General features: G+C 37.1%; 2 protein-coding genes across 5 annotated transcripts in view; both read left to right on the forward strand.

The window, feature by feature from the left end:
• LOC111873187 (pyruvate dehydrogenase E1 component subunit beta, mitochondrial) overlaps nucleotides 1-5,473 on the forward strand; it is a 26,866-nt gene extending 21,393 nt beyond the window's left edge. For both annotated transcript variants that reach the window (XM_023867695.2, XM_023867694.2), the window contains one exon: nucleotides 2,888-5,473. In XM_023867695.2, coding sequence (XP_023723463.1) covers nucleotides 2,888-3,036 — 149 coding nt within the window. In that variant the 3' untranslated portion in view covers nucleotides 3,037-5,473. The remainder of the gene's footprint in view (nucleotides 1-2,887) is intronic.
• Nucleotides 5,474-7,303: 1,830 nt separating this feature from the next.
• Nucleotides 7,304-18,338, forward strand: part of LOC111873181 (transcription initiation factor TFIID subunit 3) — a 55,664-nt gene continuing 44,629 nt past the window's right edge. Inside the window, exons 1-3 of one of the 3 annotated variants that reach the window (XM_023867685.2) lie at nucleotides 7,304-7,826; nucleotides 16,275-16,517; nucleotides 16,716-16,866. In XM_023867685.2, coding sequence (XP_023723453.1) covers nucleotides 7,661-7,826; nucleotides 16,275-16,517; nucleotides 16,716-16,866 — 560 coding nt within the window. In that variant the 5' untranslated portion in view covers nucleotides 7,304-7,660. The remainder of the gene's footprint in view (nucleotides 7,827-16,274; nucleotides 16,518-16,715; nucleotides 16,867-18,338) is intronic. The other 2 variants (XM_023867684.2, XM_023867683.2) reach the window with 2 other exon arrangements.

The following is an 18,338-nucleotide window of genomic DNA, read 5'->3' on the forward strand; positions in this document are numbered from 1 at the left end:
GTGTTTTGGGTTATATTGGCATACTTTAACATAAGGAACACCCTCCCGAAGTTTGGCACATTCCTCCTGGGACACCCTGTATATGTGTGTGTGATGTTTCAGTCAAATAATTACCATCTTCAGAAGGCAAATAACTTAACACATTGAGGAAACTACTATTACATAAATCATAGTACATCAAGTTCAGAGTTGTCCAAAGTTTTGTATATAAAGATTTTAATTAAGCAAAAATGTGGCAAGTTAAAATATTAATAAAATTCTTAATGTTTAAAATCTTAAACCACTAAGGTTTGTGTCTTCGTGCCTCTTCTATCAACGGGAGATTGTGAAGATTGCCTCCCTTAAAGGCACGGGCAGTGTTTTTTCATCTTTATATACTTTGTTAAGAGTCTGTGTTTGTTGTTGAGCTGCTTCTCCTTTAGTTGAGGCACGTGCATCAACAAAGAACAGAAACATGGATGCTGCAAGTGGAGAATAGCATGGGAACAAAGAAAGAATTTTGTTCTCAAACAAATGTATTTTAGTGTGAACAACCATAATGCAGTAGCATTGACATATATATTGACTTAAGATCTAGTGCAGTGTGACTGTTTCAAAAATTAACATTTACCTGAAGATGGCCAAGTAGGTCTGAAACATGTAGCAATTGAGTGTCATTTTATGGTATTTTAAATTAAGGAGAGATTGTGAACATTTTTAAGTTCCATTAAAGGCAGAAGTGAAAGAGTGAGTGATACATCAATGCAACAGGATGCTTACATACAATACTAAGGAATAAATCTTCAGCACTTGTTCCACCAACAATAGTTCTCTAGCACCCAGGCCATCCAAATGTTAATTTAACGTAGGTTTTTTATCAGTTTATCACAGTGTCAGCTGAGTTTTGCTATTATTACATCATTATTACCCTAGTTCTTGGTAATCCTGCTGATTGACCTGCATTTGGTTTTAGTTCCTTCATCATGCATCATCAGTTACCAAATCTGAGTCTGCAATTTTAAAATAAGTTATAGCCTTCTTCATAATTCATGCAGAAAATGAGGTAAAAAATGTTCTAATCTTTTTACTGCAATAATTGAGTACAGTATATTTTATCAGAGTTTTTTCCCCTTGTCTTGATCAGGTAAATCAATTCAAAATTTTAGTCCTATTGTGTGGATTGGATTTACTGTACATGCCATCTTCTGGGAGTAATTTCAATTGCCTCATCATATGAGGTCTGACAATAAAGTTCATGAACTTGCCACCGTGTGCTTGCTGTGGCAGCAGTGGACAGAAACCTCAGTATGGTTTAATGATATTGGCATATCAATATTTCACAGCTCTGTTGTTGTTGATCTATGGCAGTCATTTCTGATTAGCATCTATTATTGTCTGAGTGTGTTTCGGTGTGCCGTCCTGAGAATATTGGAACTTGAATTAGAGCAACGAACGATCATGAAATTTCTTGTTAAACTTGGCAAGAGTGGAAATGAAATCAGAGAGATGTTAGTGCAAGTTTACGGGGATAATGCTATGAAGAAAACAGTTTACAAGTGAGTGACACGTTTTTCTGAAGGAGGAGAAAGTGTCATTGATGAAGAGAGATCAGGATGGCCAGCAGCGAGCAGAATTGAAGAAATCGTTCCCAAACTTCAAATTGTATGTGAAACTCATCATCTGACTGTCAGGAGCATACCAGAGCAAGCAGACATTGACATTAGGAAAATCTTAACTGAAGATGTGTGCACAAATGGTCCCAAAGGATCTCACCAAAGAAGAAAGGCAAAGAAGAGTTGAAATTTGCCAAGACATTATGGAGAGGCAAGATGACATTTTGGGCCATGTCATCATGGTTGATGAAACATGGGTCTACCAATATGGCCCTGAAACGAAGCAGCAAAGTACACAATGGAAGACTGCCAATTCTCCATGACATAACAATTCTGTCTGTCCAAATCAAAGAGTCGAAACAATGGTGCTAACTTTTTTGAGGTTAGAGTGATTGTTCATTATGAGTCTGTACCAACTGGATAAACAGTCAACCAAGTTTATACTATTTGGAAGTCCTGAAAAGGCTGCATGAAAAAGTTAGATGGAAATGACCCAGACACTTTGGCAACAACTCAGGGATCTTGCATTATGACGATGCACCTGCTCACACAGAACTGTCTGTGACGAGCTTTTAGGTACTAAACAAATAACTGTTCTGGAACATGCTCCATATTCACTGGCTCTAGCCCCCAATGACTTTTTTCTGTTCCTGAAGATAAAGGAAAATTGAAAGGAAGGTATTTTGATGACATTGATGACATCAGGAGTAATATGATGACAGCTCTGAAGGAAATTCCACAAAACTAGTTCCAAAATTGTTTTGAAGGGTGGACTAGGCACTGTTGACCCCAATAATATTCAGCAGTGAGGCATGTAGCAATTTTACTGATGAGTTCACGAACTTTATTGTCAGACCATGTATTTTGGCCATATTGTATATTTCAGAAGTAAGCATTTGTATCTGGTGTACCATCTGTTTTCAGCAACTTTTTGCTTTATGGCATCCATGTAATAAGAGATAATTTTTTACACTGAAGATATTTCAGAATGCCTTCTGGAAATCCAGTAAGTCAGTTTTAAGGACAATGATGTGATGCTAAATGTACAATGTAGCTACTTAGGTGGGGGAACCGCCACAGCACTTGCTACCATGTCAGTGAAAACTGGAAGTTTTTTTTCTGGTGCTTATAAGGTTTGTAGTAGATGTTTTGACTCTCCCTTGCAGGTGTGAATACCTTGCCCTAAAATATGTGAGGCAAGCATTGAGTGATATCTTGGTACACCTTTCAGAATATCACTGAATGTATTCAGGAGAAAAAAGAACTGCCATTAAGCAAGTTAATTTTCTTCACAGGTGAAGCATTCTACCATTTGGATGCACCTGTGATACGTGTGACAGGTGTTGATGCACCAATGCCATACACCAAGAGCTTAGAGTTAGCTGCACTGCCGCAACCACATGACATTGTCCGAGCTGTTAAGCGAGTTCTTAATGTAAAGTGATAAATGACTTATGTCTTATTTTTAATTTAGAATGTAGTTTGGTTATCATGTAGTTATGAAAACAATATTTTATAACTCATCAGTACATTTTACTTCTGGTTGGCACCCATTGTTATGTGTTAAATTCTTTCTGCTGTATGAATAAAGTACTCCTTCCTGCTATTCTTTTCATGATTTATTTTTTATTCTCTCAGAGGATTAAGATGAGATGGAGCTAAGAAATAACTGGAAAAGGTACATGCCCTTACTTTCGGCTTGCTTTTTTATCTTCACCGTTGTTTATTTACTTTCTCCCTTCTTTCCTTTCTCAGTTTTTTTTCTTTGGCCCTTTCTTATAGGCTTTTAAAGTGTGCAAGTTCAAAAATAAAGGAAACGGCTTTAACTTCAAAATGCAAAAGTGATTTCATAACAAAAATTAACATGAAATACCTTTCGAAGGTATTAGGGAATACTGATGTGATTTAAGAATTAGCATTAATTCCTTACAAACTGTAAATTTCAAAATTGTATTTAATACATATAATTAAAAATTATGCAGTGACTGTCAGAAGTGTCATGTGACATGTAAGGTCCGCCCAGTTATTTCTGTCACAAGGCTAGAAATACTATTCTGTCATTTCCCAGCTTTCTCAGACCCTGTGACATAGTAGTCCCAGTGGACTGAATTTTTATGCAATATATTTTTGAAAATAGTGACAGTAAAATTACAGAAATATTATAAACATGGAAAAAGGTAGAAATGTAACATAACAAAATATGCGTACTGATAAGGGTATAACATTTCATATGTTTCAAAATTTGTACAGTTGTGTAACAATATTAAGCTATCAGTAAACAAGTGAATAATAAGTGGCACCAAACTGTGTTCCTAAGTTCAGTGGAAGTGTTTGTACATAGAATGTTAAAGTAACGCACAGGTGTAGCTGATATGGAATGCAATGCACTAAGCAGTTCTGTAGTCTGATGGCTTTTCACTGCCTTAATTACACTGTTATATTAGTTCCCTGCTGTATGTCTGTATGTGGTAATGCCCAGGAGCATACTTGTTTGACAGTTCTCTGGTATGGTCTTGGTCACATATAGGTAATGATCTGATATTTGTAAATGCTGAGCTATGCTTAGAATTGCAGGTAATTTCAGAATGTAATCCTTGGTGTGCACTGATTATGTGCTGCTTGAACATAAATATTAATGTTGAATTTATTCATGCAACACATGACTCATTATCAGTCACAAGAAGTTCAAATGATATGTTAGAAAGCACAAAGTTATGTACTGGGTTACATCCAGACATTATACTGAGGCTGTGGCAGAAAGTCCTGTGGATAATGGGATGTGGTCATGCCCAAGGTCTGCTCCTTTCTGCCTACTGATCATTTTCCTCCAGTGCTGTATGGCATGTCAGCAAGCCCAAAGCACATGCCACTATTGAAGATCATCACTACCAACATTCCTGTGAACAGAATTGCTATTAAACATTACTTAGAGGGCAATATTGGGATGTATGCTGGAGAGGGAAGCATAGCAGTTTGATGAATATGTGGAGGGAAATTGTCCTTGGGCCCAGTGTATTTTGCATTCATTGACATCCAAGTCATTTTTCTGCTCAAATAAATGTAATTAAGTCTGTAGGTAAGATCATAACTAATGAATAGTTTATTTAATTAATCTAGGAATATTTTAATGTTATTGTATCACCCTAATTATTGATGCTAGATATATGCCAGATGTTCACTCTTCCGAAATATCAAAGAAGAACCTGGAACGGCGTTGATCACATATAACAAATATATACTAGTAGTTAAAGAAAGTAAAATATAAATTAATAATTGGTTAAGAGTGGAAAATATCTGCATAACTGAATTATATGTATGTGTGCATGTATGTATCATCAAATGCCTGGGCTTTATTTTCTAGGCAGTTACTGATGTAGGTGGAATGATACTTGAATTGTTTTGACAAATGATACTGTAACTTTGTTAAAGTGCACTTCCAGCAAAGCCATCTACAACTGTTAACAGAGCTGTACCTTGGCTGTACAGTTTCTTGATTTGAGTAATTTTCAGCTTACACTTTATGAAAGTAAACCACAAAACATGTTTTTCATTTTTTTTTTTATGAAAATATGTATCATGTGTTGTACCATTGGCTACCACAGAAAGAAACACAGTGTAGTACATTTATGTTGGCAGTGTATACGTTGTAGAACTGTATGAATATAGCAGCGTTCTTCCAAACAGATATTCATTAATTGTAATCGGTATGAAGTTCACAGTGTTTTAATAGAAACTTTTGCAACCATGTCATGTTTGTGTCATGTGATACATATGGAGATGCAAGTTCTTCAACAAAAAGTAGCTTTCATTCTGATGATGAATTAGATATGTAATGTAAAACTGATATGAAAATAAACAGTGAACCATTTTTTGGGACTGGAGTATTGAATGTAATTATTGTTAACTATGATAATGTTACTGAAGTGGTCAGTACTATAATTGATGAACTTATGCAAGTTTTATTAACCAGTTTAATCTCTACCAGCCAGAATGCTCACTAATGGAATATATTACATGAAATGCTGAAGTGATTCAGAATTACCATGTCAGATGTGAAAAAGTTTTTAAGCCTGAAAATTTTGATGGGGCACGCTGGAAAGGGCAGTATGAAAAGCTACTGGTCAACAGATCCCCACAATATGCAAGACATTTTCCCCCCAGACCATGGGTAGAAACAGTACTGAGGCATTTGGCAAGTTTGGCACTTAGAGACAACAGCCAGCATACACTGACTCAGGCAGACATAACACTTGATGTTGAAGCCCTTGATCTTGTAAAATAATTCATTGATCTTGATGAAATGACAGTACGTGAGGTGGCATGAGAAATTTGGCTTCAAAAAGAACTGACATTACAGAAATGAAGCTAGATAGAAGAGGACATGTTAGTTGAGTATTTCATTATAGAGGAAGCAGTAATATGGCAAGACAAAGATTTTATAGACACTCTGATTCAAAATTGTAATGTTAAATATGCGCATTATTCTTGAAGTGTCGTATGTGTGTAACTGATAAAAAGAGACAAAATTGTTTTGAAGAAATGCTAGTTTGTTAAATATCTTTAAACCATTTAAATATGATTGAAAGCAAAGTTTGATTCTGATGATATAACACCCTTAAACCAAAAGATTTCAGTTTACAGACTTTGTTGGCAGCCATACTGGATTTTACAGAAGGCTTCATTTTCCTGATTTCAACATTGTAGGATGTTGCTGATTCTTTTACATAGGGTTTTGTCATTGCCAAAGTTTGTTATGTTTAAAAGGGCCTCTTTGACTTCCCTTCTTAGTAGTCTGTCATTAAAGTCAGTGTGGTCAATATCCATAAACACGGAAACTTTTCTAAAAATTCTGTCGCATTTGAAGCAGAAAATCTTCCATTATTCCAATACACTATATATAAACCAAACACCATGTTTGCATGCTGGTACTGCATCGAAGTATGGCAGACTAGATGTGAAACTCTGTGTGTTTAGATTTTGGACATCCATTTTTAAAGCAACACAGGGGTCATATTTTAATGATCTATGGGTTAACATGTGCAGATCTGAGGTGCAACTGAGATCGCATACCAACCTTCACTGTCCAGCCTCACATTGTTACAGTAAGACAGTGACATGCACCTCTTGCAAGCCCAGAATAATGTTAGTTTTATTTTTGTATACGAAAGCATAACTGTAGTGCAACTGCAAAATGAGTTAGAAAAATACTGACTCTTCAACAAAAAATCTATGAACTTGAGCTAGTGTGTGGCGAAATTATAACATGTACTAGAAGTCATTTTTCTATCACTGAATCAGAACTATTATTAAATGAAGTCAAACAGCTGTTGGGGCTGCTGTTGAAGAAAGTGTGGAGAGAAGAACAGGAAAATCAGGTGGGACTGAATATCTAAATAGTGATCTGTCAGAGATACACTTATTGGCGCGCTAATTATCAATACCAATCATCCATGGTCATTATATAGCAATATTTCGTTACGTTTCTCATCATTCATTTGAACAGGGCTGCCATCTTTCTCATCCTACTTTTAAATTTTACTTTCTAACAGTATATACGGTAACTAACATAAATATTCACAGTAAAGTGTATTAATTGTTAAAAAGCTATTACGCTAACTGAGATTAGTATGTGCTCTACGTTCTTTGAAAGTGTGATGCAAAAACTTACACTTATGGAGCCCGTGGAAGAATTAGGATTTCTTCCCGTTACTTTGGTGATCCTGGGTATGGGATCGAAACAATATCGACCCTGCCAGTGATCCGTGCTACTGTGCGTGCTGCCACCAGAGCGCACCAGAGCCACCAGGCCACCAGAGCGTATGGAAGTATGGAAATGGAACAACGGTAGGAAGCCGTCGGCGTAGTCGGTGTTTTTAAGCAGCTCAGGTCGTCCTTCGCTTGTGGCTGTATTCAAGGACGTTATTTATAAGTGTATGCTGTGAATGTTCGCATAATGTATATTAAAGTGTGTCTGAATGGTTCCTACAATGTACATATATTTTAATCAAAGAAAAGTTATACAGAACATGACTCCTACCTAAAATGAAGAGATTTGGTGAGAAGTAAGGATGGCAGAAACTTTCTCTAGAAACGCGTTGAAAATGGTAGTAGCCCAAATTTGCCAAACAATTGGTTGGCATAGTATCCTCAGTACACCTTTGGATATTATGATTGATATAGTACAAAGGTATATAACGGAAGTAGGAAAGCATATGCACCGATATAGTGAGCAGTGTAAGTAACATTGACCTTTATTGGTAAAGAAAAATGTACTTTTCTTAGTTGAATGTGTTTGTAGTTCGTGTTATAAGCTTTATGTCGAGTTTTGTGGCAAAGTATACGTTTTTACATATTATATTAAAGTTATATATAATTATGTATTCTGTTGGCATTGTGAGTAAATGAAGCTCTGGTTTATATTGCTGCCCGATTTCAATTAAGACTGAGCTCTCACTAGCAGTAAATATTAGTGTTTTCTTTTTAATACATTTTAAAAAGTGCTAATTTTTATTCGCATTTTATTGTTTTAAAAGATTTTATTAGTGGAAGGCGTAATTCGTTTTCTTTGTTTATTTTATGTGGTTTGAGTACATACATTGGTGAGCAGTTTAAGGAACTCCCAGACTGTGTTCTTTGGTACCAGCTAAATAAAATGTCGATGCAGTTATGCCAGAAATGTGCATAATGATGGAAAATGTTCTGAATTACCAGTTTTATTAGTAACAGAGTGCATTTGCATGTAATAATTTTTCAAGTCCAGATTACATTGTTTGTTGACATGTGCAACTTGTAGATGCTCCGTATTGTATTAGATTAATTATGTTACTGATAGGTTGCTGTGAATTGTGGCCATGTAATGCAGTGTACTCATTTGTACCATGTAGTTGTGACTAAAATATTTAATTTGTAAAGTCAGTTGCAAGACAACATCTCAATCTATCACAGTATGTAGGAGCCATCTACACAACAAGAATTAGACAATAAAATAAAAGAGATGGTAATGTCAGGATTAATTGACTGTGGTCATATTGTACCACTATATGTTTCAGTATTAATAATCATCATCATCAGGTGGTTTGAAATAAATAAATATAACCACAATACACTAATACTGACACTCCATGTTTTATGTTGTTGTCAAATAATTGGTGTGTAGACAGCCTCAGTTTAATGTGATTCTGTAACAAAAGGATGCAAAGAATAAAGGTATGTCAGTTATGATAGATTTATGTATGTACATACATATATAGTTTGATTATTGATTATGATGGTATCAGAAATGAACAGTATGACAATTTTATTATGTAGGTTATAGTTTTCTTAATAATGTTTGTGTAATATGAGTTGAATGTGATGATGGGGATGGGATGTATAGAATTTTCTACCCAGTATGTACTTTTACTATATAATTTAATTGACAAGTTAAATGATGAGGAAGGATACAGTGGTTTAGGTGTAGTAAGTGACACATGAAATTGGACATTTTAAAGGTATCTCGAACCATAGTATGCCTTATGTAAGTTTTGAAGTAGCCATCGTGGTGATTTTTCGGATTGTATTTGTCTGGTGACACAAGGTAGTCCTGATATTTTGTTAAAACAGGGCTGAAGTGTGTAAAGTGAGGAATTTGTTGCAATCACTAAGCAGGTTGCAAGGAGAGTGGTCCCTCTGACCTGTGGGAGGGGATGAGGCAACTGGAGTTGGTTGACCCAATGAACAGGAAAATAGCACTTTCCAGTGCTGTGCTGTTTTTTTATCACAAGAGGAAAAGGAATTGACTACAATATTGTGCTGCATCATAAGGGGACAATGGAATTGCAAGCAAGATGGTCCGTTTTAGGGACCCAATATCATTTTTATCCCAGAATAGAAATAGAATTGTGAGAGAGGATGGCCCTTTGCAGGCCGAACGTGTTTTTCCTCATGGAAGAGGAAATTAATTGAGAACTGAGGAAGGATGGACCTTTCAAATTCTCCTGCATACAGGCAGTGTGAAGTGAGAGGTTAGCCTCATTTTCCAAGGGCCTGGGCAGAGTGATATCATTTTAGGAGAAAGTGGCTATCTTTTCCTTGGATAGAACCTTCTTCCTTTCCTTCATGGAGTGAATAAGAGGCTTCCACGACCTGCTCAGGGAGAACTTTCCCTCCATGTTCATGTTGGGTTAAGCTCAATTTATGTTGCTTTCTTTATGAGCTGTTCCTTGCACTGAGGTTGATGTTGTGTTCCACTATGGCTCACTTCTCAAGTTAGTGTTGTCACGTGTGGAGTGGTACGCACAATGAAAATGATGGGTCCTAGTTTGGATGATTGGATTTATTGGCACTTTGTTTACAGTCTCTTAATCACATTTACTATGGCACTGTTGCTGATTTACACTATAATTCACTGTTACACACACACTAGTCCTCTCCTGGTAACAAAACACAGGAACTAGTGCTTCAAATCGCTCCAATTATTACACATAAATAAAGTCTTCTAATTGCACTTTAAATCTTCACAAGCTGATGAAATTTCCTCTTATACGACAAATTCAGAATTCAGGAGTCTGTCACACACACTCACTGTCACTACTAGTTCCAGTTCAATCTGAACATATGGCTCACAGCTCTTATTATATAGCCACGTCACGGACCATATAGGAAACACAATTGTTTTGTTGATGACACAAACCGCACAGAAAACATGTTATGTGATATCTTGTCAGTCCATTGGTGTGCTCAGTGTTGCCTAACAATGGGCTATAAACATTTGTCTTATTGTTGTAATGTTGTTTACAGATTGTTGCCAAGAAATGTTCTGGCCATCCACGTTTCGTTACTCCCACCTTAAGGCTGTTTGTTCTGAATAACCTAACAGTGTCTCTTCGTTCCTTTTTTTCCTCCTAGAGGACTGTGATTGCAACATCTTCTGTGCTTGGGCTTCTCTTGTGGCGATTATTCTCCAACTGCTACCACTGCTCCTTTTTTAAGTCCAGCTTAACCTGAGTGGTTCCCTTATAAGGTTCCCATCAGTTCACATTCTCACCATAATCCAAAGTTGTCTAAGTTCTTCTTGCATGTTCCTCCACTTCCCAGGTGTGATGGCTGTCTTGGGCACCACCCTCTGATGCTGTTCGTGGTAGGGTCCTCTATTCCCATTTTGCATTCCAGCGTCTGTTCTCCTCCATTGTCCTTTTTGAGTTTCTTGTTCAACATTGGCCCTGATCGAGTATTTCCTATGAAGAAAGCAGTCTTCTGGGATTTGGCACCGTGTATATGTGGTGTTAACCGACGTTTCGGAGGAACGTATCGCCTCCATCTTCAGGGTAGAAGAAAAAATATAAGAAATCTGCAAGCGAAGAGACCGTGAGAACTGGTAAAAGCAGTCTGCTTTTCTTTATTTTTTCTTCTACCCTGAAGATGGAGGCGATACGTTCCTCCGAAACGTCGGTTAACACCACATATACACAGTGCCAAATCCCAGAAGACTGCTTTCTTCATAGTCACCGCCGTGAAAGCCTCAAATCTTACATTTCCTATGAAGTTTCCCTTGCACCATGCCACTTCTGCATGGCAGGTCATCTCTCTTCCAGTGGCCAATTCCTTCCGCAATCCACACTTTCCCTTGATTAGAATTTTCCTGAAGATGTTTCTGTTGCACTGTGCCACTGCTGCACGACAGGATATCTTGCTGCAGGCAGCAGCCAACTTTCTGCAGGATCCACAATATCCTTGGGTCACTTCCTTTGGCTCTCGCATTGCCCTGCAGCTATCTTCCAGCCACTATGCCGCTTCTTCCATCCTTTGACTGGTTTCACTACAGCATCTTCCTTGGGGACCTTCCAGTGTTCTGATTTGGACTCCATTTCCTTAGGATTTAGGTCCTTGCACTCCTGACTTCCCTCCACCTTTCCTAGACAGGGACTTATTGCAGCCGGTATTTATGCTTTGTATGAATCCAATTTAGTCATCGGCTTGGCTTCGAATTTTTTCGTGATGACTGGCATGCTTTCCATCACTGGCTGCATAAATTGCTTCCAGTTTTCACAAGTTTATTACTGTGTGACTGATGACACCAAATTGTCACATATTTACAATCGTAACCACTGCTGAAGAATCCAATACGATCCACATAGCAGACTTTTGAAAAAATTAATATATATGTAGTCCACTGAAGTAAACCAGTTTACAAAATGTACATTTTTGTTTCCCTCGTATCATTGTCCTTGGTGGGAATTTACTGAATATAACCCGAACAAATATTTTGTTGTAAATAGTTTTGCATATGTTGCACTAGTGAATCAGAAATATTTCTAACATGTTTCCCCCACACAGATGTGTTTTAAATACTGTCATGTGTTAGAATTTCTCTTGATGGGGTTTTGGATTGGATATCATATCTATTGACCATTTATGGATTGCCACAAGCAACTATAACAGTCTTACTGAACCACACACTCCAAATATCACTGTGCCCACAGGTCAGACAGAAGTCTTTTGTGTCTTAACACTGCAGACTGGCGATTTAAATATTTAAATCACCCTGGGGACAAGCATTTTTATACCTACTACCGTAACTTGTGCACTGTTCACTTTAAAAATTAATATAAAATCTCCTAATTAATTTTATGAACTAAAATTTTTGTAGAACACTTACCAATGCTCCTAGAAGTGCTTGAGAGTGTGATACTTCTGGAAACTTTCCCCTTTGTGAAGTGGCATTACACACTTGCAAATTCAGACAGTCATAGTTCTTTTTTTGTGAACTGCGCAAACACGGCATAGCCTAGAACGATGCTTCCCCTTGAAATGTTCACTCTTCACAATTTTCAAGAGGGTATGTTTCCCCATATCACCCGAGAGTCACCTAGGGGTGTCCACATGAGGCCTGCGTGGGGTGGGAGTTGATGGCCGAGGTCGCACTAAGTCTGTCTGACTCTGGTTCTGCCGCCACCATCTGGTCTGTAGTCCGAGCCTTTGCCACATTCATCAGAAATGCTTTGTATCCCAATTTCGAATCAGGGTTTAGATTTTTGTAAACTAAAAATGAATTGAAAATGGCACGATTTATAAGCCACAAAGCAACTTTCGCTTTTATTATCTTTGGCCACAATTCTTTGTTGACCCTGTCACTTCCACTGTCTGAGTCACTAATCACTACTCCACAAGGCACGTCAGATAGCTCATCGGAATTCAAGTCAGAGAGATCACTTTGCCTTCAACCGATTTTGCCCTTGAAACATATAACATACTAACATACTACCTTCCTGCCTGGTACATAAACAGCTGGAAGGGGCAAAGTTTAACTTCTTTTCAAGTAGGGACCCTAGCCAGCCAGGTCAAGTTACTGAATACCTAACATACATTCCGAAGATTTATTATGCAGTATTCATTGCAGTTGCGTGGCACCAGAGCAAGGTATAGTGTGTTACAACCTGATGTGTCCTAAAATCATGATATCATGCGACCGGTCCACCACGTTTAAAAGCGAAAAGCGTGATATCATGCGTCCGGTCTGCAAAGTGTTAAGTAGACGTTTCCTGGTAACTGATTTTAACACGGTAATTATAAAATTCTCACTGAACCACACACTTCAAATATCACTGTAACTACAGTGCACATAAAGTCTTGTCTCCTATGCAACTGACTCCCCGAGTTCTCCCTGTATAACTCCTGCACAGATTCCGTAGAATTCCATAGAAACACCTTTTCCAACATTCCTCCATTATTTGTGTGCATCTGTCACCATAGAGACATGTTTATTGAGTCATTATCATGCAATGGGCAATGTAATCATGTCAAACTATATGTGTAATTTGGATCTCTATCTTTGCCATTGCCTGTGGAAGCTAGTATGTTGATTGAGTTACTTCTGTGTAAGAGACAGTTCAGTTAGTGCACTTATAGGCTAAAGCAAAAGATGCCTTCACTTTTTAAACTCCTTACATTGGTATACCATTGAAATGCAAGGCCCTGTGCCTTATGTTTATGGCAGCCAATAAACAATTGGATCCATCCATCATGGTCAAGTGGTTAGCTTTCCAGTATCATACAAGTAGAGTTATGTGTTCCCACATTTAGTGAATATTTGAGCTCTTCCCAGCCAAGGCTCAGTATAAGGAATATATTATTTTCTTATATGCAGTAAATTTAAAGTGGGCAAATAACCCATGTTTAGTGTAAGAAATGTTCAAAGTTCCAAAACCTAGACCTTGATTTAGTTTGACTTTGTGGAAACAATGTTGTTATTTGTATTTTGTGACTGCTGTAAATCATTACTAACTAGTTTGATATTGCTGATTAAGTAAATATATTTATTTATGCAGAAACAGTCTTTATTTACTTACCCACCCTAGCTTCAGTCTTTAATTGTTTATGTAAAAAATTATTTCATCATAACTGAATACAGGCATTCCTTTATTTATGCTGTAGTTGTGTTCAATAAGGTCACAGAGGGTGAAATCGCATAAATTGAAGATTATTTTCCCTTTCTCCTCATATTCCTCCTCCCCAAACCCCCACAGTAATCTACTTCCCACCTCTCCTGACTTGTCAGCAAGCAGTTCGCATTAATTGAAGTTGAGTGAAATTAGTTTATCACATTAAAATGAAATAAAATTTTTCAAACTTATGTATAACAATGAGCACCTGTATGGGAAGTCTTATAAGAAGATGAACTGGTTTTTTTAAAGTAATTTTGCATAAACCCTATTCAATCATGATCTTCATTTAGAGTAAGAAATGACATTCCCACAGAGATTTAATAAGTAGGACTTTCACTGTGTTTGGGAGTCCCAGTTCCATATCCTTTCCAGTTCCTACGATTTGATCCTGTGTATCCTATGCGTTTGGAAAAGGACTGTTAAATAACCTACAAGTCAATCAGTAAGCAATTTAACATATGTCTCAACGTTGCATTCATTAGAAATTTAATTTGTGATAAATGTTACAGTGACTGTGTAGAAGTCTCGAGGGAAAGACTAACGCAAGGAGATGAGAAAATTTACTTGAGCTACTCAAGGTTATATAAAAAAAGTTTCTTGCTTATGATTATCGTAGTGTAGATTGAGTATTTCACTTCTTACTGTAAAGAAGTAACATGGGCGGAGGATTCTCACCATTATATTTCTCATTATCATGTCTATGTATATATATTTCCCAGAGTCATTCTTTATGGTTATGCATTCCTCATTGGCCTCTCAGTGCTCATTTATTACAGATATAAACATAATGTTATAAAACCAATCACTGCCCAGAGCTAGAAATTACTTGGCTGTATGTTTCAATAAATATTCATTGTATTAACAAATTCTGGGAAGAACTAATCACACACTTTTCTTTCACTTCAACTTGTCTATTTGATGTGAAAATTATGTGTATAAAAATCAATTTAATGTGCTTAATGAAGTCAGCAAAGCAATACTATAAACTTGTTTTTTATAGAACCTGAATTTTACATGTAATAATAAAATGTAGAACCTGAATTTTACATGTAATAATAAAATGACTCCAGTGTATACCAGCAGCAGCATCAGCATTATTCAATTCAGATAATTTCTTTATTTACTTACATGCTTGCTGAAGTGTCAAAAAGCTAGTTATAAAGTAAATGTGAGCAGAGAAAGAAACACAAACACACACAGAAGAAAGATGAAACAATGCAACTTGTGTCATTTAGACAATATTAAAAATTCAGGAAGTGCAATCACACCAACTTTTATGCAGTGAGAAAAAAATGCATTCATTCATATTCAGTACAGTTAATATCTTAGTAATTAATAAATAAAGTGTCCCTGTGCAGTATGATAAGAGAAACATTTTTGGTTCCAAAGATATCATTGTTCCTGCAAACAGCATTAGCAGCTGAAGTCCATCTACAGGAATAAAAATAGTAGCAACTATGATGGCAGTAACCACAAATTTTAATCTCCACAAGCCTAATGGCAGAAATATGGGGCAGTAATTCAAACTTATGATCTTGAGAGTGTATGTATATTAATATGAAGTTGGAGGTTGTAATTCAGTGAATGACACAGCCATTGCCATATTTACCCACTTTTTTTTTTTTTCACATTGGCTTATTCAAAACAGAGACCTAAACATTTTCTGTTGATGGTTCTATACATACTGCTTGTAGCAGCAAATTCAGTTCATCTCTTCAGTATAAATTGAATGTACATGGAGGAGACACTTTGCAGGAGGCATTTGCCTGGCTGATTTTATTTTGTAATGGTTATCGAGTAAGTATGATGTGGAGGGATTTCTGACTAAGAAGCAACATCATGACAACTGTGGCTACTTAGAAACTGAGAGTGTTGCCTTTCATCTAACTTGTACATGGAAATTTATTTGTTTATGAATTGAAAAGGACCTGCATATGTCAACACACATGTAAATAAATAAATGGTCCCTTGCTCTTAACAGACATTCCATATCCTTTAGCTCCCCTTGCTGTGAGAATTATAAAAATATGTAACAAAAATCTGTGTGAGCATTAATTTTCTAATACTTCTGATATTTTTGTATGCATTTGGAACTAAGGTATAAGTTCTTGTTCACTGATGAGTAGTTTGTACTGTTTATAAAAGTGCATGCATTTATTTAAGCCAGTATATACAGAATAATATCCGTTTGTTTCTTGGCAGGATATTTATTTAATTATGAGTTGACGTTTTATTCTTATTTTACATTTTTCGTTTTCAGTTGGACATACAGTGCCTAACCTTGATGATGTAGGTCTTGCCTTCCGGGACATGGGCATAAACTTACCAGATTTGGAGGAATATATCAGGAATGTTGATTCTGTACCATGTGTGTATGAGATTCCTAAGTATCCAATACCCCGGGACTCCCACCTAAACTTCTTGAAACCAGGCAGTAGAGAAGTGGTTACACGGCCAGTACATGTTCATGAGCACTTACCACCTATGCATCCGGAGATGGAAGGTGAGCTATCTCACCTGTAGCGTTCCTTAGCCAGGCGATAATGATTAGCTTCGAATAATGACCATATAAATATATTTTTACATGGTAGCAGTGGCAGATGAAAAGAAAACAACCATATCATTCTGATTCAAATGAAGTGATGTTGTGAGACCTGTAACAAGTTATGTCCCTACTGTTCCTGTGTTTGTTTATTTTCAGAGGAGGAATATGGTAACAAACAAGTGCCACTTTCTGTAGACACAGCTTCATCTTCAGGAGCAACATCTCCTCTTTCAAGCCCCAAGGGAAATGTTTTCAAAAGGCCTGGTGATCCTATCTCTTTAGAGAGCCCAGCTGTTAAAAGAGCAAGGTACCTGTTCCTTTGAGTTTTACAATTATTTCTGTTGTCATAATGCCACATGTGTTACAATTAATTAATGAATTCATTGCATGTAGGAATATATACTTTTTATAATAAATAAATTTAAAAGATTACAGACATCGTACATTTATATATATATATATATATATATAAGTGGTGGTTATTTTTACATGGTTGGACAAGCCTAAGTCTAAATGAGAATTTACCTTATTCACCCAAGCGAAATCTACATGTTGAATTATAGATTCTTGCAGCATTGACTATGAAGAGTGCTCTATTATAGGATGTTATGAAGTCTATTAGAAGAAGGTAATTACTTTGGAGGAACCTACTGCCCCCCTCATTGTTGCTTGGTAATAGATCTGAACAGTGGCCTCTGCTTCCATCCATATGTCGTTGCCAGCTGGCCACCATCTCACAGCTCGTTCTCCACTGGCCACTCACTGGCTCTGACTGTTATAATTCAGTTGGTTAGTCAGTTAAATTGCTGCAGGCCTTCACCAGCACAGTTATTCCTGGCCTCAGTCTCCTCAAGATCAATGACCAAGATTTTTGTTCTCTCCTAGACAAGTACATGTTTCGAAATTGGGCGACCTCTTTGACGTAAGGGGGGAGGGGCCAGTCTTTATGTAGGCATTATGTTTGTTGCCCTGTAGTTTCAGCATGAGGATATCTGTGCTGTCACTGGGGACTCCATGCACCCTCTGTCACTGCACTTTACTAAGTAACATTTATACAAGATACACAGAGGTTTCTGTCAATGCAGGCTTGTGCATCAGGTTATGCCTTATCTAATTAAATTGCTCCAAAACTGTAGTTAGCTGAGCAGTCATCGGCCTGACTGCCACCAAGTTTAAGCCTCTTTTACTTCCTGTGCTTGGCTACTCCTTGTCCAGTACCACATGCATTTGGATTTTCATGGTTTAAGAATACTTCTGCTTGGTTCCTGCATGATTTATGCGATCATACATGTAAGGAATTTTAAAAGTCACACACAATTTAAGGACTGGTGTGCACCTGTAGATATTTCCAGAAGTGTGGAGTATTCTGTTCTGCAGGTGCTGCAGTTCCAAGAGGTGAGCATCTGCCGCATACTCCGAGGAGGGACAGGCATAAGTCATAACTGACCTAATCAAGAACTGTGTATATCATAAGTTTAATATTTTATTTAAACTGCCACTTTTGAATAGAAAATGGGTCCTTATGTACGTGTGCAAGGCCTTGGATGCAGTCCTTTTGATACGGTGTCTCCATGTCATCCTGTCAAAGGTGACACCAAGATACGTTACATTATTTACAGAGAGAATGTCTCACCCGTTTATTCATAGTATGTCGTCATGGACTGTTAAGTAAAAGTAAAAAAGTAAAGCTATCCCTGTAACAGGCCATGAAGGCCCATAGGATTGTGAGACATCGAGGCTTCCACATTTTCTAGGCAATCGGTTCACAGTGGTGAGGTT

The sequence above is a fragment of the Cryptotermes secundus genome, unplaced genomic scaffold (genome assembly GCF_002891405.2).
Source record: "Cryptotermes secundus unplaced genomic scaffold, Csec_1.0 scaffold540, whole genome shotgun sequence".
NCBI classification, from domain to species: Eukaryota; Metazoa; Arthropoda; class Insecta; order Blattodea; family Kalotermitidae; genus Cryptotermes; species Cryptotermes secundus.